Source organism: Tachyglossus aculeatus, chromosome 15 (genome assembly GCF_015852505.1).
Source record: "Tachyglossus aculeatus isolate mTacAcu1 chromosome 15, mTacAcu1.pri, whole genome shotgun sequence".
Taxonomy (NCBI): Eukaryota; Metazoa; Chordata; class Mammalia; order Monotremata; family Tachyglossidae; genus Tachyglossus; species Tachyglossus aculeatus.
The window spans coordinates 3,538,167-3,559,582 of record NC_052080.1 but is presented as its reverse complement, the minus strand read 5'-3'; the positions used below and the strand labels follow the sequence as shown (position 1 = coordinate 3,559,582).

At 43.4% G+C, this 21,416-nt stretch overlaps 1 protein-coding gene across 1 annotated transcript in view; it reads left to right on the top strand.

The window, feature by feature from the left end:
- Window positions 1–21,416, top strand: part of PHEX (phosphate regulating endopeptidase homolog X-linked) — an 82,231-nt gene that overhangs the window by 9,129 nt on the left and 51,686 nt on the right. Inside the window, exons 4-7 of the mRNA XM_038757279.1 lie at window positions 6,093–6,179; window positions 9,194–9,420; window positions 17,339–17,407; window positions 21,120–21,236. Coding sequence (XP_038613207.1) covers window positions 6,093–6,179; window positions 9,194–9,420; window positions 17,339–17,407; window positions 21,120–21,236 — 500 coding nt within the window. The remainder of the gene's footprint in view (window positions 1–6,092; window positions 6,180–9,193; window positions 9,421–17,338; window positions 17,408–21,119; window positions 21,237–21,416) is intronic.

The window sequence follows — 21,416 nt, the reverse complement described above, 5'->3', positions numbered from 1 at the left end:
CAAGACCCCAGCATTTAGAACAGTGCTTGACACATAGTAAGCGCTTAACAAATACCTTCATTCTTCTTAATAATATTAATAATAATAATGATAGCATTTATTAAGTGCTTACTATGTGCAAAGCACCGTTCTAAGCGCTGGGGGGGAATACAAGGTGATCAGGTTGTCCCACGTGGGGCTCACAGTCGTCATCCCCATTTTACAGATGAGTTAAGTCTGTAAATTGGACTGAGCCCCTTCCTTCCTCTCCCCCTCGTCCCCCTCTCCGTCCCCCCCATCTTACCTCCTTCCCTTCCCCACAGCACCTGTGTATATGTATATATGTTTGTACATATTTATTACTCTGTTTATTTTACTTGTACATATCTATTCTATTTATTTTATTTTGTTAGTATGTTTGGTTTTGTTCTCTGTCTCCCCCTTTTAGAAACTGTGAGCCCACTGTTGGGTAGGGACTGTCTCTATATGTTGCCAATTTGTACTTCCCAAGCGCTGATTACAGTGCTCTGCACATAGTAAGCGCTCAATAAATACGATTGATTGAGTTAACTGAAGCTCAGAGAAGTTGTGACTTGCCCAAGGTCACACAGCAGACATGTGGCGGAGCTGGGATTCAAGCCCGTGACCTCTGACTCCAAAGCCCGAGCTCTTTCCACTGAGCAACGCTGCTTCTCCTATTATTATTATTATTACTGATTGTCCTTTCAGTTGCATTGCCAAGAATTCTGTTATGGAGAGTAGCCGTGTCGGAGCGGAGAAGATTAAAACCTTCCTAATTTGCCCATTGCAGGCAGGGAATGTGCCTGTTTTATCGATATATTGTACTCTCCCAAGTGTCTCGTACGGTGCTCGGCACACAGTAAGCGCTCAGTAAATACAACTGATTGGGGCAATAAGGAGAATAAGTGGCAGACAGGGGTGATGACAAGTAATAAATAGTAGTAGTTTGTGGTATTTAACTACTAGCACACAGTAAGCACTTCACAAATACCTGAATCGTTTTATTGAGCACAGGCGTTGAATCCCCATTTTACAGATGTGGTAACTGAGGCACCCAGAAGTGGAGTTACGTGCCCAAGGTCACGCAGGAGACAAGTGGCGGAGCTGGGATTTGAACCCAGATCCTCTGGCTCCCAGGCCTGGGCTGTATCCATTAGGCCACAGCTGCTTCTCTGTTGAGCTAGTTGCTGTCGCGCTCTCTGGAGAAGGAAAATAGGTCCAGAATTTATTGCTGGTGAAGACTCCTCTCTGCCCTCTGTCAGCTGTGTGACCTTAAGCAAGTCACTTAACTTCACTGTGCCTCATCTCATCTGTTAATCTATTTATTTTATATTGTTAGTATGTTTGGTTTTGTTCTCTGCCTCCCCCTTCTAGACTGTGAGCCCACTGTTGGGTAGGGACTGTCTCTATAAGTTGCCAACTTGTACTTCCCAAGCGCTTAGTACAGTGCTCTGCACACAGTAAGCGCTCAATAAATATGATTGATTGATTGATTGATTGATCTCATCGGTTAAAAGGCGATTCAATACCCAGTCTCCTACTATTTAGATTATGAGCCCCATGACAGGGACTGTGTCCAACCTGATTCACTTGTATCTACCCCAGTGCTTAGAACGGTGCTTGGCACATAGTAAGGGCTAAACAAGTATTTGTACAGTGCCTGTAAGTAGTAAATAGTAAATAGTAAGCGCTTAACAAATACCACAGTTATTATTGCAGTTGTTATTATTATTATTAACCGGACTATCCCAATGTGGACTGTGTCAGAGGAGAAGTTCTTTCTCTCGAGCGTGAACTGACGTGGGATTTGGCCTGTCTTAATAAGCAACTCAGCAAGAAAACAGGAAGATCTGCAGTCAGGGGTGACAAAGAATGGTGATTATGAGAAAACAGAAATAGTGCGTCCGTCCCATCTTTCCTGGAAACACTTTTTCTGGAACGGTGAGTCACCTCACCATACCTCAGTCGCGACCGCTTACAGAGGGGTCGGAAATCCATTTTGGAGAGTAGAGAATGTTACGAAAGGAAGGAGGACATAGACAAAATGTCATCAAGGGGGGCTCCCCAAGCCCCCAAATTAGTTCTGGTTTGCGAGGACGGCAAAAGGAGCAGCAAAGAACCAGAAGGTCACGGCCATGGTTCTAATCCCGGCTCTACCGCTTGTCCGCTATGTGACCTTGGGCAACTCACTTCATTTCTCTGTGTCTCAGTTGCCTCATCTGTAATATGGGGATTGAGATTGTGAGCCCCATGTGGGGCATGGACTATGTCCAATCTGTTTAGCATGTATCTGCTCCAGCGCTCAGTTCGGTGCCTGGCACGTAGTAAGTGCTTAACGAGTGCCAAAAAAAAAAAGGTGATGGAGCTGGAATTATAATAATAATATTTGTGGTATTTGTCAAGCACTTACTGTGTGCCAGGCACTGAACTGAGCACTGGAGTAGATATAAGATAATTGGGATGGACACGGTCCCTGTCCCACGTGGGGCTCGGTTTTAATCCCCATTTTACAGAGGAGGGAACTGAGGCACAGAGAAGTGAAGTGACTTGCCCAAAGACACACAGCCAAGTGGCGGAGCCAGCATTAGAACACAGGTCCTTCTGACTCCAAGGCCCGTGTTTTCTTAGAATATGTTAGATATTTTTATGTTAGATTTATTTTATTTTGTTAGTATGTTTGGTTTTGTTCTCTGTCTCCCCCTTTTAGACTGTGAGCCCACTGTTGGGTAGGGACTGTCTCCAGATGTTGACAATTTGTACTTCCCAAGCGTTTAGTACAGTGCTCTGCACATAGTAAGCACTCAATAAATACGATTGATGATGATGATGATATTATCATCATATCAATCAATCAATCAATCGTAATAATGATTACGATTAATAATAATCATAATAATGGGAAAAAAACCCTCCACTCTACCCCGCGAGTGTTCTTATGCTGAATCTGACCATGGAGATTTAACAGCAGTCAGGAATCATGCTTCAAAGGGATCTTTGATTTTACTCCATCCCTATAATTACTATGTTGGCAGAAGCCTTCTTGTGGCTGAATTATAATAGAATTTATCCAGTGGGGCATAAGAAATGAGTCCTTTAAAATCCACCCAAGCCCCAAAGATGATTTATGTCTGGTTTCTGTGCTCAGGAGAACTTTCTCGTCCCGATGTTGTTTTTGAAAGGCTTTGTTTAGCATGTTTTCATTTCTCTTTTCCTTTCTTGGCTACCTTGAGATCATCGTTGAGTTAGTGATGACAGCAGTAATAATAATAATGATTACGGTATTTGTTAAGCTCTTACTATGTGCCAGGCACTGTACTAAGTGCTGGCGTGGATACAAGCAAAGTGGTTTGCACACAGTCCCTATCCCACGTAGGCTCATAGTCTCAACCCCTATTTTCCGGAGGAGGTAACCAAGGCCCAGAGGAGTGAAGCGACTTGCCCAAGATCATCATCATCATCATCAATCGTATTTATTGAGCGCTTACTATGTGCAGAGCACTGTACTAAGCGCTTGGGAAGTACAAATTGGCAGCATATAGAGACAGTCCCTGCCCAACAGTGGGTTCACAGTCTAAAAGGGGGAGACAGAAAACAAAACCAAACATACTAACAAAATAAAATAAATAGAATAGATATGTACAAGTAAAATAAATAAATAAATAAATAGAGTAATAAAAATGTACAAACATATATACATGTGCTGTGGGGAAGGGAAGGAGGTAAGATGGGGGGTTGGAGAGGGGGACGAGGTGGGGAGGAAGGAAGGGGCTCAGTGTGGGAAGGCCTCCTGGAGGAGGTGAGCTCTCAGTAGGGCCGTGAAGGGAGGAAAGATCACCCAGCAGACAAGTGGTGGAGCTGGGATTCGAACCCATGACCTTCTGAGTTCCGGGGCCGGGCTCTGTCCACTACGCCAGGCTGAGGAGGAGCTCTGGAATAATCTAGATCAGTTGCCCCCCCCCAATATAACATCGGCTGAGTCTGACTTGGGGCATTTTCAGGAATGCTAAATGCTTTGGAAATGATCTGGTAACTTGCCAGCTGTTAGGAGAGTAGTCTATGAAAGCTCACAGGCCAAAATCGAGGTTTTTTAATTTGTAGACTGGCTGATAACTTGTTGGCCAGGAAAGATTTGCACTCAAGCAGTCACTTTGGATCATGTTTACGCAGTGAGATGTCTTTCCAGAAACATATTAGGGCTTTTTCATGTAGAGAAATTCATTCATTCATTCATTCAATCGTATTTATTGAGCGCTTACTGTGTGCAGAGCACTGTACTAAGCACTTGGGAAGTACAAGTTGGCAACATATAGAGACGGTCCCTACCCAACCGTGGGCTCAGTCTAGAAGGGGGAGACAGAGAACAAAACAAAACATATTAACAAAATAAAATAAATAGAATAAATATGTACGAATAAAATAAATAATAATAATAATAATAATAATAATAATAATAATAATAATGGCATTTGTTAAGCGCTTACTATGTGCAAAGCACTGTTCTAAGTGCCGGGGAGGTTACAAGGTGATCAGGTTGTCCCACATGGGGCTCCCAGTCTTCATCCCCATTTACAGATGAGGGAACTGAGGCCCAGAGAAGTGAAGTGACTTGCCCAAAGTCACCCAGCTGACAAGTGGCGGAGCTGGAATTTGAACCCACGACCTCTAATAAGCATTATTATGGAGAGGGATAACTTGATTTTCATGAAAAAAATAGGAAAGGCAGTTACCTCAGATGAGTAAGGAGAAATAAGGAAAAGCGGCATGGCCTAATGGAAAGAGCACAGGACTGGAAGTCACAGGACCTGGTTTCCAATCTAGGCTCTGTCAAATGCCTGCTATATGACCTTGGGCAAGTCATTTCACTTCCCTGGGCCTCATTTGAAAAATGGGGATTAAGACTGTGAGCCCACGTGGGACATAGACTGTGTCCAACCTGATTTGCTTGTATCTATCCCAGCCCATAGTAGAGTGCCTGGTACATACTAAGCGCTTAACACATATCACAATTATTATTCTAGAACCCGGGCCTGGGAGTCGGAGGACCTGGGTTCTAATCCCACCTCTGCCACCGGTCTGGTGTGTGACTTTAGGAAAGTCACTTCATTTGCCTGTGTTTGAGTTACCTCGTCTGTAAACTGGGGATTAAGACTGTGAGCCCCATGTGGGACAGGGGCTGTGTCCAACCTGATTAATTTTTATCTACTCCAGTGCTTTTAACAGTGCTTGGCACATTGTAAGTATTTAACAAGTACCATTATGTTTTTTTAACTATTATTATTATTGTAGATCAAGGGTTCACACACATGCCTATTTGAAGATCATTTTGAGGATCCGTATGTCTTGCACTGTTCTCTTTATGTTCAGTCCTAAAAACATGTAAATATCCAGATAGCAATAATAATAATAATTATGACATTTGTTAAGCCCTTACCATGTGCTAGGCAGTGTACTAAGCCCTGGAGTGGCTACATTCATTCATTCATTCATTCAATTGTATTTATTGAGCTCTTGCTGTGTGCCGAGCACTGTACTAAGCGCTTGGGAAGTACAAGTTGGCAACATATAGAGAGAGCCCAGCAGTGGGCTCACAGTCTAGAAGGGGGAGACAGAGAATAAAACAAAACATATTAACAAAATAAAATAAATAGAATAAATATGTACAAATAAAATAAATAAATAGAGTAATAAATACGTACAAACATACATACATGCAAATTGGGTTGGACACAGTCCCGGTCCCACATGGCGTTCACAGTCTCAATTCCCATTTTTCAGATGAGGTAACTGAGGCCCAAAAGGAGTGACTTGCCCAAGGCCACAAAGCAGACAAGTGGCAGAGGCAGGATTAGAACCCATGACCTTCCGACTCCCGGGCCTGTGCTCTACCCAATAGGCTACCTTCGTTAAGCGCTTAGTACAGTGCTCTGCACATAGTAAGTGCTCAATAAATATGATTGATTGATTGATTGGTATGTCCAGGGAAAGGGTTCAAGGACCGTCACATATCATTTTGGTGAAACTGAGGTGACCATCTGTAACCGTGTCACTCCCGAGTCTTGACTCTGATCGCTTTGGTTTTGCACATTTTTCAGCACTTTTGGAGAAATCGATAAGCCGGAGACGGGATAGCGAAGCGGTACAGAAGGCCAAGATCCTGTATTCGTCCTGTATGAATGAGAGTGAGTAAACCTGTGCCTTTTCAAAATGCTGTGCTTCTCCAGTCAATCAATATTGATCCGCTTGTACGTGTCTCCCGACGACAAAGCGTCCACTGAGCACATCTTGAAGGTAAAGTCAATCAATCAATCGTATTTATTGAGCGCTTACTGTGTGCAGAGCACTGTACTAAGCACTTGGGAAGTACAAGTTGGCAACATCTAGAGACGGTCCCTACCCAACAGCGGGCTCACAGTCTAGAAGGGGGAGACAGAGAACAAAACAAAACATATTAACAAAATAAAATAAATAGAATAGCTATAGAATAGAATAGAATAGCTCCTCCAGATATAGAGACGGTCCCTACCCAACAGTGGGCTCACAGTCTAGAAGGGGGAGACAGAGAACAAAACAAAACATATTAACAAAATAAAATAAATAGAATAGAAATAGAATAGAATAGAATAGCTCCTCCAGAGGAGCTGAAGGAGAATTTTTTCCACCTGTCTGCTTACAACATTCACCAGGAGAGAATTAGTTCAGATGATAATAATAATGACATTTATTAAGCGCTTACTGTGTGCAAAGCACTGTTCTAAGTGCTGGGGAGGTTACAGGGTGATCAGGCTGTCCTACGGGGGGCTCACAGCCTTAATCCCCATTTTACAGATGAGGTCACTGAGGCACAGAGAAATTAAGTGACTTGCCCAAAGTCACACAGCTGACAGTTGGCGGAGCCGGGACTTGAACCCATGACCTCTGACTCCAAAGCCCCTGCTCTTTCCACTGAGCCACGCTGCTTCTCATCTCCAGACCCTAAAACCTCCACAGCCTCTCTACCTGCTGCTTTAGCATTTAAATACACACACACTTAATGATAGTTTGCTAAGTGCTTACTATGTGTTAATCAATCAATCAGTCGTATTTACTGAGCGCTTACTGTGTGCAGAGCACTGTACTAAGCACTTGGGAAGTACAAGTTGGCAACATATAGAGACAGTCCCTACCCAACAGTGGGCTCACAGTCTAGAAGCACTGTTCTAAGAGCTGGGGTAGATCCAACCTAATCAGATTGGACACACTCCGTCTCAGTGGAATTTATTGAGCGCTTTCTAGACTATGAACCCACGGTTGGGTAGGGACCGTCTCTATATGTTGCCAACTTGTACTTCCCAAGCGCTTAGTACAATGCTCTGCACACAGTAAGCGCTCAATAAATACGATTGATTGATTGATTACTGAGTGCAGAGCACTCTACTAAGCACTTGGGAGAGTCCAATAGAACAATTAAACAGACGCATCTCGTTGTGAGCTGACAGTCTAGGGCCTCCTGATCTTCATCCCTGTATATATGTATATATTTGTACGTATTTATTACTCTATTTATTTATTTATTTTACTTGTACATATCCTATTTATTTTATTTTGTTAATATGTTTTGTTTTATTCTCTGTCTCCCCCTTCTAATAATAAATAATAATAATAATGGTATTTGTTAAGCGCTTACTATGTGCAGAGCACTGTTCTAAGCGCTGGGGGGGATACAAGGTGATCAAGTTGCCCTACGTGGGGCTCACAATCTTAATCCCCATTTTGCAGATGAGGTAACTGAGGCTTCAGAGAAGTGAAGTGACTGGCCCAAGGCCACACAGCAGACATGTGGATGAGTCGGGATGCGAACCCGTGACCTCCGACTCCAAAGCCCGTGCTCTTTCCACTGAGCCACGCTGCTTCCCTTCAAGGCCCTACTGAGAGCTCACCTCCTCCAGGAGGCCTTCCCAGACTGAGCCCCTTCCTTCCTCTCCCCCCCCCTCCACCCCCCATTTTATCTCCTTCCCTTCCCCACAGCAACTGTATATATGTATATAATATATATAATATACAATATAATATATAATATAATATATAATATAAATATATTATATATAATATATTATATATTATATAATATATTATATATTATATGTGTTATATTATATATATTATATTATATATTATATATAACATATAATATATATATATATATTTGTACATATTTATTACTCTATTTATTTATTTTACTTGTACATATCTATTCTATTTATTTTATTTTGTTAGTATGTTTGGTTTTGTTCTCTGTCTCCCCCTTCTAGACTGTGAGCCCACTGTTGGGTAGGGACCATCTTCATATGTTGCCAACTTGTACTTCCCAAGCACTCAGTACAGTGCTCTGCACACAGTAAGCACTCAATAAATGCGATTGATTGATTGATTGATTGACGTTGCCAACTTGTACTTCCCAAGCGCTTAGTACAGTGCTCTGCCCACAGTAAGCGCTCAATAAATACGATTGATTGATTGATTGATTGATGTTGCCAACTTGTACCTCCCAAGCGCTTAGTACAGTGCTCTGCCCACAGTAAGCGCTCAATAAATACGATTGATTGATTGATCGATTGCTGTTGCCAACTTGTACTTCCCAAGCGCTTATGCACACAGTAAGCGCTCCATAAATATGATTGATTGATTGGTTTACAGCCGAGATAACTGAGGCCCAGAGAAGCGGAGCGACTTGCCCGGGGTCACCCAGCGGGCAAGTGGCGGAGGCGGGATCAGAACCCGGGTCCTCCCGGCTCCCAGGCTCTCTCCGCCAGGGCCGTGTCGTTTCTCAGACGATTGACTGACGATTGACGATATATGTATATATGTTTACCTGTATGTATGTATATATGTCTCTATATGTTGCCAATTTGTACTTCCCAAGCGCTTAATACAGTGCTCTGCACATAGTAAGCGCTCAATAAATACGATTGATGATGATGATGATGATATGTTTGTACATATTTGTTACTCTATTTATTTATTTATTTATTTTACTTGTACATATCCCTTTTATACTGTGAGCCCACTGTTGGGTAGGGACTGTCTCTAGGTGTTGCCAATTCGTATTTCCCAAGCGCTTAGTACGGTGCTCTGCACATAGTAAGCGCTCACTAAATACGATTGATGATGATGATGATGATGATGGCGATTGATGATTGATTCCTTTCCTTTGCAGGGGCCATTGAGAAGGCGGACGCCAGGCCTCTCGTGCACATTTTGAGCCACTCGCCCTTCCGCTGGCCCGTCCTGGAGTCCCGCGTCGGCCCCGAGGGCGTCTGGTCCGAGAGGAAGTTCAGCCTCCTTCAGACCCTCGCGGCCTTCCGGGGCCAGTTCAGCAACTCCGTCTTGATCCGCTTGTACGTGTCTCCCGACGACAGGGCGTCCAACGAGCACGTCTTGAAGGTAAAGTCAATCGATCAATCAATCAATCAATCGTATTTATTGAGCGCTGACTGTGTGCTCAATAAATAGCGCTTGGGAAGTACCAGTTGGCAACATCTAGAGAAGCGGCGTGGCTCAGTGGAAAGAGCCCGGGCTTTGGAGTCAGAGGTCAGAGGTTCAAATCTGCCAACTGTCAGCTGTGTGACTTTGGGCAAGTCACTTCACTGCTCTGGGCCTCAGTTACCTCATCTGGAAAATGGGGATGAAGACTGTGAGCCCCCCATGGGACAACCTGATCACCTTGTAACCTCCCCAGTGCTTAGAACAGTGCTTTGCACATAGTAAGCGCTTAATAAATGCCATTATCATTATTATTATTATTATGTCGCTTCACTTCTCTGAGTCTCAGTTACCTCATCTGGAAAATGGGGATGAAGACTGTGAGCCCCCCATGGGACAACCTGATCACCTTGTAACCTCCCCAGTGCTTAGAACAGTGCTTTGCACATAGTAAGCGCTTAATAAATGCCATTATCATTATTATTATTATTATGTCGCTTCACTTCTCTGAGTCTGTTACCTCATCTGGAAAATGGGGATGAAGACTGTGAGCCCCCCATGGGACAACCTGATCACCTTGTAACCTCCCCAGTGCTTAGAACAGTGCTTTGCACATAGTAAGCTCTTAATAAATGCCATTATCATTATTATTATTATTATGTCGCTTCACTTCTCTGAGTCTCAGTTACCTCATCTGGAAAATGGGGATGAAGACTTTGAGCCCCCTGTGGGCCAACCTGATCACCTTGCATCCTCCCCAGCGCTTAGAACAGTGCTTTGCACATAGTAAGCGCTTAATAAATGCCATTATCATCATTATTATTATTATTATGTCGCTTCACTTCCCTGAGTCTCAGTTCCCTCATCTGTAAAATGGGGATTAAGACTGAGCTCCACATGGGACAACCTGATCACCCTGAATCCCCCCAGTGCTTAGAACAGTGCTTGGCACATAGTAAGCGCTTAACAAATACCATAATTATTGTTATTATTATTATTATGTTGCTTCACTTCTCTGGGTCTCAGTTCCCTCATCTGTAAAATGGGGATTAAGACTGTGAGCTCCACGTGGGACAACCTGATCACCCTGAATCCCCCCAGTGCTTAGAACAGTGCTTGGCACATAGTAAGCGCTTAACAAATACCATCATTATTGTTATTATTATGTCGCTTCACTTCTCTGGGTCTCAGTTCCCTCATCTGTAAAATGGGGATTAAGACTGTGAGCTCCACGTGGGACAACCTGATCACCCTGAATCCCCTCAGTGCTTAGAACAGTGCTTGGCACATAGTAAGCGCTTAACAAATACCATCATTATTGTTATTATTATTATCCCTTATTATTATTACTATTATTATATCCCTTTTAGACTGTGAGCCCACTGTTGGGTAGGGACTGTCTCTGTATGTTGCCAACTTGTACTTCCCAAGCACTTAGCGCTTAATAAATGCCATTATTATTATCTTTTAGACTGTGAGCCCACTGTTGGGTAGGGACTGTCTCTATACATTGCCAACTTGTACTTCCCAAGCGCTTAGTACAGTGCTCTGCACACAGTAAGCGCTCAATAAAAACGATTGATTGGTATAGAGACGGTCCCTACCCAACAGTGGGCTTACAGTCTAGAAGTCCGGCCCTATATCCGCTCAGTACTATTTACTGAGCACTTCTTCTGTACAAAACATGGTACCAAGTGCTATTTTATTTTTAATGGCATTCAAACACTTTTAGTGCACAGGAGAAAGCAATGGGAAACCACTTCCTTGTTTTTTGCCAAGGAAGCCCTATGGATATACTGTGAGCCCACTGTTGGGTAGGGACTGTCTCTATGTATTGCCAATTTGTACTTCCCAAGCGCTTAGTACAGTGCTCTGCACATAGTAAGCGCTCAGTAAATACGATTGATGATGATGATGATATACACACCAAAACGACTCAGAAGACAGTACGTTCTGGAGAGCCTGTAATAACGATGGTATTTGTTAAGCGCTTAGAGAAGCAGCGTGGCTCAGTGGAAAGAGCATGGGCTTTGGCTTTAAGCGCTTAGTACAGTGCTCTGCACACAGTAAGCGCTCAATAAATACGATTGATTGATTGATTGGAGTCAGAGGTCATGGGTTCAAATCCCGCCTCCACCACTTGCCAGCTGGGTGACTTTGGGCACGTCACTTCGCTTCCCTGTGCCTCAGTTCCCTCATCTGTAAAATGGGGATTAAGACTGTGAGCCCCCCCGTGGGGCAACCTGATCACCGTATAACCTCCCCAGCGCTTAGAACAGTGCTTTGCCCATAGTAAGCGCTTAATAAATACCGTCATTATTATTATTATTATCTGCCAAGCACTGCTCTGAACGCTGAAATGTCCAGAAGGTCACTATGAATCGGAAAGAAGACGATTCAAACACTGTACTAAGCACTGGGGTCGATACAAGTTAAGTCGGCTGGACATAGTCAAATCATATTTATTGAGCACTTAACTCTGTGCAGGGTACTGGATTAATCACTTGGGAGAGTGTATGGTAACAAAGTAACAGAGATATTCCCTGCCCACAAAGATCTTCCAGTCCATTGAGATCACAGTCTAAGTAATAGCGGTAATAATGATAATAATTATGATAACTTTTAGACTGTGAGCCCACTGTTGGGTAGGGACTCTCTCTATATGTTGCCAATTTGTACTTCCCAAGCGCTTAGTACAGTGCTCTGCACATAGTAAGCGCTCAATAAATACGATTGATGATAACTGTTAGGCGCTTACTATGTGCCAGGCGCTGTTCTAAGCGCTGGGGTGAATACAAGCAAATCAGGTTGGCCGCAGTCCCTCTCCCACGTGAGGCTCACAATCTTAATCTCCATTTTTGAGATAAAGTAACTGAGGCACAGAGGAGTTAAGTGACTTGCCCAAGGTCACACAACAAGCAACTGTTAGAGGCAGGATTAGAACCCAGGTCCTCTGACTCCCAGGCTTGGGCTCTTTCCACTAGGTCAGGCCGCTTCTCCATGAGTTTGAGAACGCACTTGAGAAGGAGTAAGGAGGAAACACACTCCCTCATACTTTGCTGTGTGGCCTTGGGAAAGTCATATAACTTCTCTGTGCCTCTGTTTCCTTTTTTATGGGATTTAAGCGCTTACTTTGTGCCCGGCACTGTTTTAAGCTCTGGGGTAGATATAAAATATTCGGGTTGGACACGGCCCCTTTTCCACATGGGGCTCGCAGCCTTAATCCTCCTCTTAGGGATGAAGTAACTGAGGCCCAGAGAAGTTAAGTGATTTGGCCAACATTACAGTCTAATGGGGAGGAAGAACCAGGGATTGAATACCCATTTTTCAGCTAAGTATACTGAGGCCCAGTGATCTTTAAGTGACTTGCCCAAGGTCACACATCAGACAAGTGACAGAGCTGGGATTAGTCCTGTGCCCTTTCCATTAGGCAGCTCCGTCCGGTCGTGGTGTTTGTCGGCCACCACCGAGTGCAGTGCATTGTGCCAAGTTTGGGCCAGTTGCTTAACTTCTCTGGGCCTCAGTTTCCTCATAATAATTATAATGGCATTTATTAAGCGCTTACTATGTGCAAAGACTGTGTCTTTTAGACTGCGAGCCCACTGTTGGGTAGGGACTGTCTCTATATGTTGCCAATTTCTACTTCCCAAGCGCTTAGTCCAGTGCTCTGCACATAGTAAGCGCTCAATAAATACGATTGATGATGATGATGATGCAAAGCACTGTTCTAAGCGCTGGGGAGGTTACAAGGTGATCAGGTTGTCCCACGGGGGGCTCACAGTCTTAATCCCCATTTTACAGATGAGGGAACTGAGGAACAGAGAAGTTAAGTGCCTTGTCCAAAGTCACACAGCTGACAATTGGTAGAGCCGGGATTTGAACCCACCTCATCTGTGAAATGAGGGCGAAGTAGGCGAAAGAAAGTCCAGGTTGCCTTGCAGAAAGCAAAGATGATGATGATGATGATGGCATTTGTTAAGCGCTTACTATGTGCAAAGCACTGTTTTAAGCGCTGATGAGAAACCTGAATGGTCAGGGAATAAAATCTGTCATATATTTACGATGGTAGAGACCTTTGGATAGGAAGGGCTACAGTGGAATGTGTTAGCGATGAGTGAAAAGGATTGCTCCTTCTTGCTTAATTCCTCAGAGGGGTTGCTTGAGGGGAAGGAGTTACAACGTGAGAAATGTCATCTCCCCCCTCGTCTCAGCATTTCTTGGCAGGCCTCTCCAAACACCTTCTGCTCTTAAAGATCTCTCTTAGATTTTGTTGGGAATTTATCATAGCACTTCATTTAGAACCAGAAGAAACAAATGATTTTTTTTTTTTAAGCTAAACCTACTTGGAAGCCTCAGAAAATCATTGAAATCTAATGATAGCCAAGCCCTCTTTTTTTCTTTTTCTTGATTTTTCAAATTGTATTTAACTGCTTACTGTGTGTCAAGAACTGTCTTAAGCGCTGGGGTAGTTTTTCAGACTGGTCATAGACCCAATCTAACGTGGAAGGAGGAAGAAACTTGTACTTCCCAAGCGCTTAGTACAATGCTCTGTACACAGTAAGCGCTCAATAAATACGACTGAATTAATGAATGGATGAATGAATTTCATCATCAAACATTCATTCATTCAGTCATATTTATTGAGCACTTCATTCATTCATTCAATCATATTTATTGAGCACTTACTGTGTGCAGACCACTGTAGTAAGCGCCTGGGAAGTACAAGTTGGCAACATATAGAGACAGTCCCTACCCAACAGTGGGCTCACAGTCTATAGTGGGGAGACAGAGAATAAAACAAAACATATTAACAAAATAAATAGAATAATATGTACAAGCATTTAGTATTTAGTGTGTGCACGGCATGGCAGTGTACTGAGTACTTGAGAGAGTACAATATAACAATAAACAGACACATTCCCTGCCCACAATGAGCTTCCAGTCTAGAGAGGGAGACAGATACTAATATAAATACAGAAATTACAGATATGTACCTAAGTGCTGTGGCATCCCTTATCTGTAAATTAGGTAACTGAGGCAGAGAAAGTTGTGACTTGCCCAAGTTCACACAGCAGATAAGAGGCAGAGTGGAAAAAGTCACTTCTGAGCATCTCTGTGCCTCAGTTACCCTGTCTGTAAAATGGGGATTGAGACTGTGAGTCCCTTGTGGGACAGGGACTGTGTTCAAATTGATTTGCTTGTATCAATCCCCGGTGCTTAGTACAGTGCCTGGCAAACAGTAAGTGCGTAACAAGTACCACAGTTGTTATTATTAGTAGAACCCAGGTCGTTGTGATTCCCAGACCCATGCTCTATCCACTAAACCACTGTGTTCCTCTAATAATAATAATGACTATTATTATTATTATTATTCAGTCTCCTTTGATTTCACGTTTTTCCCGGGTTGCATTTATAAAAATGCAACCCGGGAAAAACGTGAAATCAAAGGAGACTGAATATTTCATCCTCATTTTATAGAAGTAGAAAATGCAGTTGCTGAAGTAGGAGAATAAAGAGAGATTTCCATGAGGGGGGGAGTGCTTGTAATTTCTTGGAACTGAAGGGAAATATCAGCCCTCCTCCTCCTAAAAGTTAATAACCATCACTTCAATTTGGAGGTGGCTAGTGAGATCAAATATGAATTATGGCATTGGTCATTTGATTAGGAATTTCTGCAGCTACATTCATGTTCACATGAATGGGAGAGTACAGTATTACAGAGTGGGTAAATAGGTTTCCTGCCTACAAGGAGCTTTCAGTCTAGAGGGGAAGACAGACATTAATAGAAAGAAAGAAATGACAAAATACGGACATAAGTGCTTTGGGGCTGAAGGAGGGGTAGATAAAGGGTGCAATTCCAAGTACAAGATTGACGCCGAAAGGCATGAGAGGAGAGGAAATGGGAGCTTAGTTGGAGACTTGCTCTTCTCAAAAGGCTAGACTGTGAGCCCCGTGGGACAACCTTATCACCTTGTAACCTCCCCAGTGCTTAGAAGAGTGCGTTGCACATAGTAAGCGCGTAATAAATGCCATTATTATTATGATTTGAAGATGGGGCGAGATATCGTCAGCTGGATATGAAGAGGGAGGGCGTTCCAGGCCTGGGACAGGATGCGGGTGAGGGGTCAGCGGCGAGATAGATGAGAAAATGTGTGAGCTTGGTTGTTGTAGGAGAGCAGCGAGGAGAGGTAGGAGGTGGCAAGGGGATTAAGGGTTTAAAGCCAGTGTTCCCAAGTCATTTATGCATCTGTGCACTTGGATCTGTGACCTTTGAACATTCGATCCTTGCCCCTTCCTCGCTCCCACAGCACTGGTGTAATAATAATAATAATAATGGCATTTATTAATAATGATAATGGCATTTATTAATCAATCAATCAATCAATCAATCAATCGTATTTATTGAGCGCTTACTATGTGCAGAGCACTGTACTAAGCGCTTGGGAAGTACAAATTGGCAACATCTAGAGACAGCCCCTACCCAACAGTGGGCTCACAGTCTAAAAGGGGGAGACAGAGAACAAAACCAAACATACTAACAAAATAAAATAAATAGGATAGATATGTACAAGTAAAATAAATAAATAAATAAATAATTTATTAAGCGCTTACTATGTGCAAAGCACTGTTCTATGCGCTGGGGAGGATACAAGGTCATCAGGTTGTCCCACGGGGGGCTCCCAGTCTTCGTCCCCATTTGACAGATGAGGGAACTGAGGCACAGAGAAGTGAAGTGACTTGCCCAGGGTCACACAGCTGACAATTGGCAGAGCCGGGATATGAACCCATGACCTCTGACTCTCAAGCCTGTGCTCTTTCCATTGAGCCACGCTGCTTCTCTGAAGCATTCTCTGAAGCTTCTCTGAAGCTCCGAAGCGTGGCCATTGAACCACACTGCTTCTTCACATAGATAGGTGTACCTATCTATAAATCATATATTATGATTTATTCATTTTAATGTCGGTCTCCCCCTCTAGACTCTAAGCTCGTTGTGGGCAGTGAATGCATCTACCAATTCTTTCTTATCAAACTCCATCAGGTGCTTAGTTCAGTGCCCTAGAGCTCACCTCCTCCAGGAGGCCTCCCAGACTGAGCCCCCTTTTTCCTCTCCTCCTCCCCATCCCCCCCGCCCTACCTCCTTCCCCTCCCCACAGCACTTGTATATATGTTTGTACAGATTTATTACTCTGTTTATTTTACTTGTACATACTGACTATTCTATTTATTTTGTTAATGATGTGCATCTAGCTTTACTTCTGCTTATTCTGATGACGCGACACCTGTCCACATGTTTTGTTTTGTTGTCTATCTCCCCCTTCTAGACAGTGAGCCCATTGTTGGGTAGGGACCGTCTCTATATGTTCCCAAGCACTTAGTACAGTGCTCTGAACACAGTAAGCGCTCAATAAATGCGATTGAATGAATGCCCTGCAAAAGCAGGTGCTCAGTAAATACCATCGATTGGTTGATTGTGTATATTTGATGATGAAAAGTATATGGTTTTTTAATTCGAAGATTCGAAAATGGGCAGGGATTGCATCTGCTAACTCTTAGACTTTACTCTCCCAAATTCTTAGTAGGTACAGTGCTCTGCACACAGTAAGCATTCAGAAATAGCACTGATTGATTGATTAGGTACTCACCCCACCTCCACAAGACTTTTCCATCTATGTTCAAACTCGGTTGCTACTCCCCATCTGCCATTTATTGTCTTGTCTGTCTTCCCCGCTAGATTATAAAATCCTTCAGGGCGGGAATCGTGTCTAGTTACTCAAATGTACCTTCCCAAGTGCTTAGCACACTGCCGTGCCCACTGTACACACTCAATAAACACTGTTGTTGAACTATTAATTCCCTGATTTTGTTCATATTTTAACAGCTGGACCAAGCAACTCTGTCATTAGCTGTGAGGGAAGATTACCTGGATAACAGCACAGAAGCTAAATCTGTAAGTTTTCATTTTCCACTACCAGCCAGTCAGCAATGATTCTTGGGCCACCAATCAATCCGTTAGTTGTATTTTTTGAGCGCCTACTGTATGCGGAGCCCTGGACTAAGTGTTTGGAAGAGTAGTATATAACAAAGTAAGCAGACACATTCCCAGCCCACAAAGTCCCTTTTTTATTAATAATTATGATGGTATTTTGTTAAGCGCTTACTATGTGCAAAGCACTGTTCTAAGCTCTGGGGGGGATACAAGGTGATCAGGTTGTCCCACTTGGGGCTCACAGTCATAATCCCCATTTTAGAGATGAGGTAACTGAGGCACAGGGAAGTTAAGTGACTTGCCCAAAATCACACAGCTGATAAATGGCAGAGTCGGATTAGAACCCATGACCTCTGATTCCCAAGCCCATGCTCTTTCCACTGTCGGATCGGTCGATCAGTGGTATTTATTTACCACACAGTAAAGCGCTTATCATCATCAATCGTATTTATTGAGCGCTTACTGTGTGCAGAGCACTGTACTAAGCGCTTGGGAAGTACAAGTTGGCAACATATAGAGACAGTCTCTACCCAACAGTGGGCTCACAGTCTAAAAGGGGGAGAATATGAAACATTTCATTCATTATAACACAGCCCAGCTTAAACTTGGGCCTAGATTTCAGACATTAGCTTTCTGTGTAGATTATGAACTTCTTGAGGAAAGGGATGGGGTTTTGTTTTAGTAGTAGTAGAGGTAATAGTAGAAGCATTTATTGAATGACCACTTGTGGTGTACTGAATTAGACACTTTGAAAGGACAGAATAACAGTGACGTGTTTTCTGCCTGCAGGGAGTTTATGTTCCAACAGAAAAGCTGAACATAAAAGAATTTAGAACTAGAACGGTCAAAATCATTGCATTTGTCTATTAAAGTGTGAGGTGGGTAGAAATAAATTCATAAGGGACAGAGGCGACTTGTATCGTACTCTCCCAGGTGCTTAGTACAGTGCTCTGCAAGCAGTAAGTGCTCAGTAAATACAATTGCTTGATTGATTGAAGGGATGATATAGCTCAGGGTTCTTGGAAATCAATTAGAGAAATACCACACTCTCCCCAATAATTATGGTCAATAAATTCCATTGAGACGCAAATGTACTCTAGACTTTAAGCTTGTTGTGGGCTGGGAACGTACCTACCGACTCTGTTGTTTTGTTGTCAGTCAGTCATTTGTATTTACTGAGTGGTCATTGCATGCAGAGCACTGTACTAAGCACCTGGGAGAACAGTAGAACATTAAACAGTCACATTCCCTGCCCACAGCGAGCTTACAGCCTAGATGGGGAGACAGACATCACTATAAATAAATAAATTGCCGATATGGACATAAGTCCATGGGTTCGAATCCCGGCTCCGCCACTTGTCAGCTGTGTGACCTTGGGCAAGTCACTTAACTTCTCTGGGCCTCAGTTCCCTCATCTGTAAAATGGGGACTAAGACTGTGAGCCCCACATGGGACAACCCTGATTACCTTGTATCCCCCCCAGGTGCTTAGAACAGTGCTTGGCACATAGTAAGCGCTTAACAAATACCACCATTATTATTATTATTATAAGTGCTGAGGGGCTGGGAGGGGGGATGGTTGAAGGGAGCGAGTCCGGGTGGTGCAGAAGCAAGTGGGAGAAGAGGAAAGGAGGGCTTAGTCAGGGAAGGCCTCTTGGAGGAGATGGGCCTTCAGTAACGCTTTAACAATAATAATAATAATAATGGCATTTATTAAGCGCTTACTATGTGCACTGCACTGTTCTAAGCGCTGGAGGGTGGGGAGAGTAATTGTCATTTCCCAAGAGATTAGTACAGTGCTCTGCACATAGTAAGTGCTCAGTAAATACCATGGATGGATCATTGTGTTACTGCTTCACTCTCCCAAGAGATTAGTACAGTGCTCTGCATATAGTAAGTGCTCAGTAAATACCATGGATGGTTGATTGTGTTACTGCTTCACTTGCCTAGAAAGAGAAATGTTTGACTTTTGGCTCTGACTTGGACTCATTTGGGAGCCACCCAGTTCCATTGCAACACTGGAATGTATCTACTCCCGAACATGCTAAATCCCTGGAACGTTACCCAGGATTCGGGATAGCTGGATAGTTTTTGTCTCCCATGGCAACCCCATCCTTGCCTGTGTGGGTTTTATTTTTTTTGGCATAAATGCTAGAAATACAATTACTTTCCAGCCAGACAGAAGGGCGCAGTTGTGTTTTCATCTCTAGGACTATAAGCTTGTCATGGGCAGGGACATGTCTGCTTACTCTGGTCAGTCAGTCAATCGTATTTATTGAGCACTTACTTTATGCAGAACACTGTACTAAGCGCTTGGAATATCAATCAATCAATCAATCATATTTATTGAGCGCTTACTGTGTGCAGAGCACTGTACTGAGCTCTTGGGAAGTACAAGTTGGCAACATATAGAGACGGTCCCTACCCCACAGTGGGCTCACAGTCTAGAAGGGGGAGACAGAGAACAAAACCAAACATATTAACAAAATAAAATAAATAGAATAGATATGTACAAGTGCAATACAACAATAAACAGACAGATTCCTTGCCCATAATGAGCTTACAGTCTAGAGGGGGAGACAGTCATTAATATAAATAAAATGACAGATAGGAACGTAAGTGCTGTGGGGCTGGGAGGAGGGATGAATTAAGGGAGCAAGTCAAGGGCGATGCAGAAGGGAGTGAGAGAAAAGGGTACAAAATACACTCAGGTGTATTGTACTTTCCCAAGTGTAGTACACAACTCTGCACATAATAAGCACTCGATGTATACCAGGGTTGATAATCTCTCACCTCTCCTTGATGCTTTTTTTTGGTTGGTTTTGTTTTGGGGTTTTCTGGTTTTTGTTAAAGCGCTTACTGTGTGCCAGGCACTGTACAAAGCCCTCAGATAGGTAGAAGCTAATCAGGTTGGACACAACTTTCATCCCCATTTTACAGATGAGGGAACTGTAAGCTTGTTGTGAGCAGGGAATCAATCAATCAATCAATCGTATTTATTGAGCGCTTACTGTGTGCAGAGCACTGTACTAAGCACTTGGGAAGTACAAGTTGGCAACATATAGAGACAGTCCCTACCCAACAGTGGGCTCACAGTCTAGAAGGGGGAGACAGAGAACAAAACCAAACATATTAACAGAATAAAATAAATAGAATAGGTATGTACAAGTAAAATAAAATAAAATAGAAGTAAAGCTAGATGCACAGCATTAACAAGATAAATAGAATAGTAAATATGAACAAGTGCCCATCCACCTCCCCCAATCAATGAATCAATGGTATTGATTGAGCCCTTTCTACGTGCAGAGCCCCGTAATAAGTGCTCAGAAGAGTCCAATACAACAGAATTGACAGACAAATTAGCTGCCCCACTAGCCTGTCGGCTATTCATTCAGTCAATCGTGTGTACTGGGGAATGTGTTTATGGTTCTATTGTACTCTCGTAGTACAGGGCTCTCAAGCACTCAATAAATACCATTGACTGGCAGACTAACGCACAGAGAAGTAAAGTGCCTCTCCCAAGGTCCCACAGCAGGCAAGCGGCGGAGCAGGGATTAGAACCCAGATCCTCTGACTCTCAGGCCCGGACTCTATCCACTAGGCCCCACGGTTTCTCAACGCCCATCTCGTTTGGAAGCCGAGGTCGCTTTGACTTTCTTCTCCCTCTCTTTCAGTACCGAGATGCGCTTTTCAAGTTCATGGTGGAAACAGCGGTGCTTTTGGGTGCCAACGCTACCCGGGCCGAACACGACATGAAGTCAGCCCTCAGGCTGGAGATGAAAATCGCCGAGGTAAAGCACTCGGAAGGGCGGGAGCGATGTGGGGCCGAACCACTGTCTCCTTCAGTCAATCGTATTTACTGAGCGCTTACAGTCTCCATCCCCATTTTGCTGATGAGGTAATTGAGGCCCTGAAAACTTAAATGACTTGCCCAAGGTGACTTGTGAGATGAAGCGTGACTAGAACCTGAG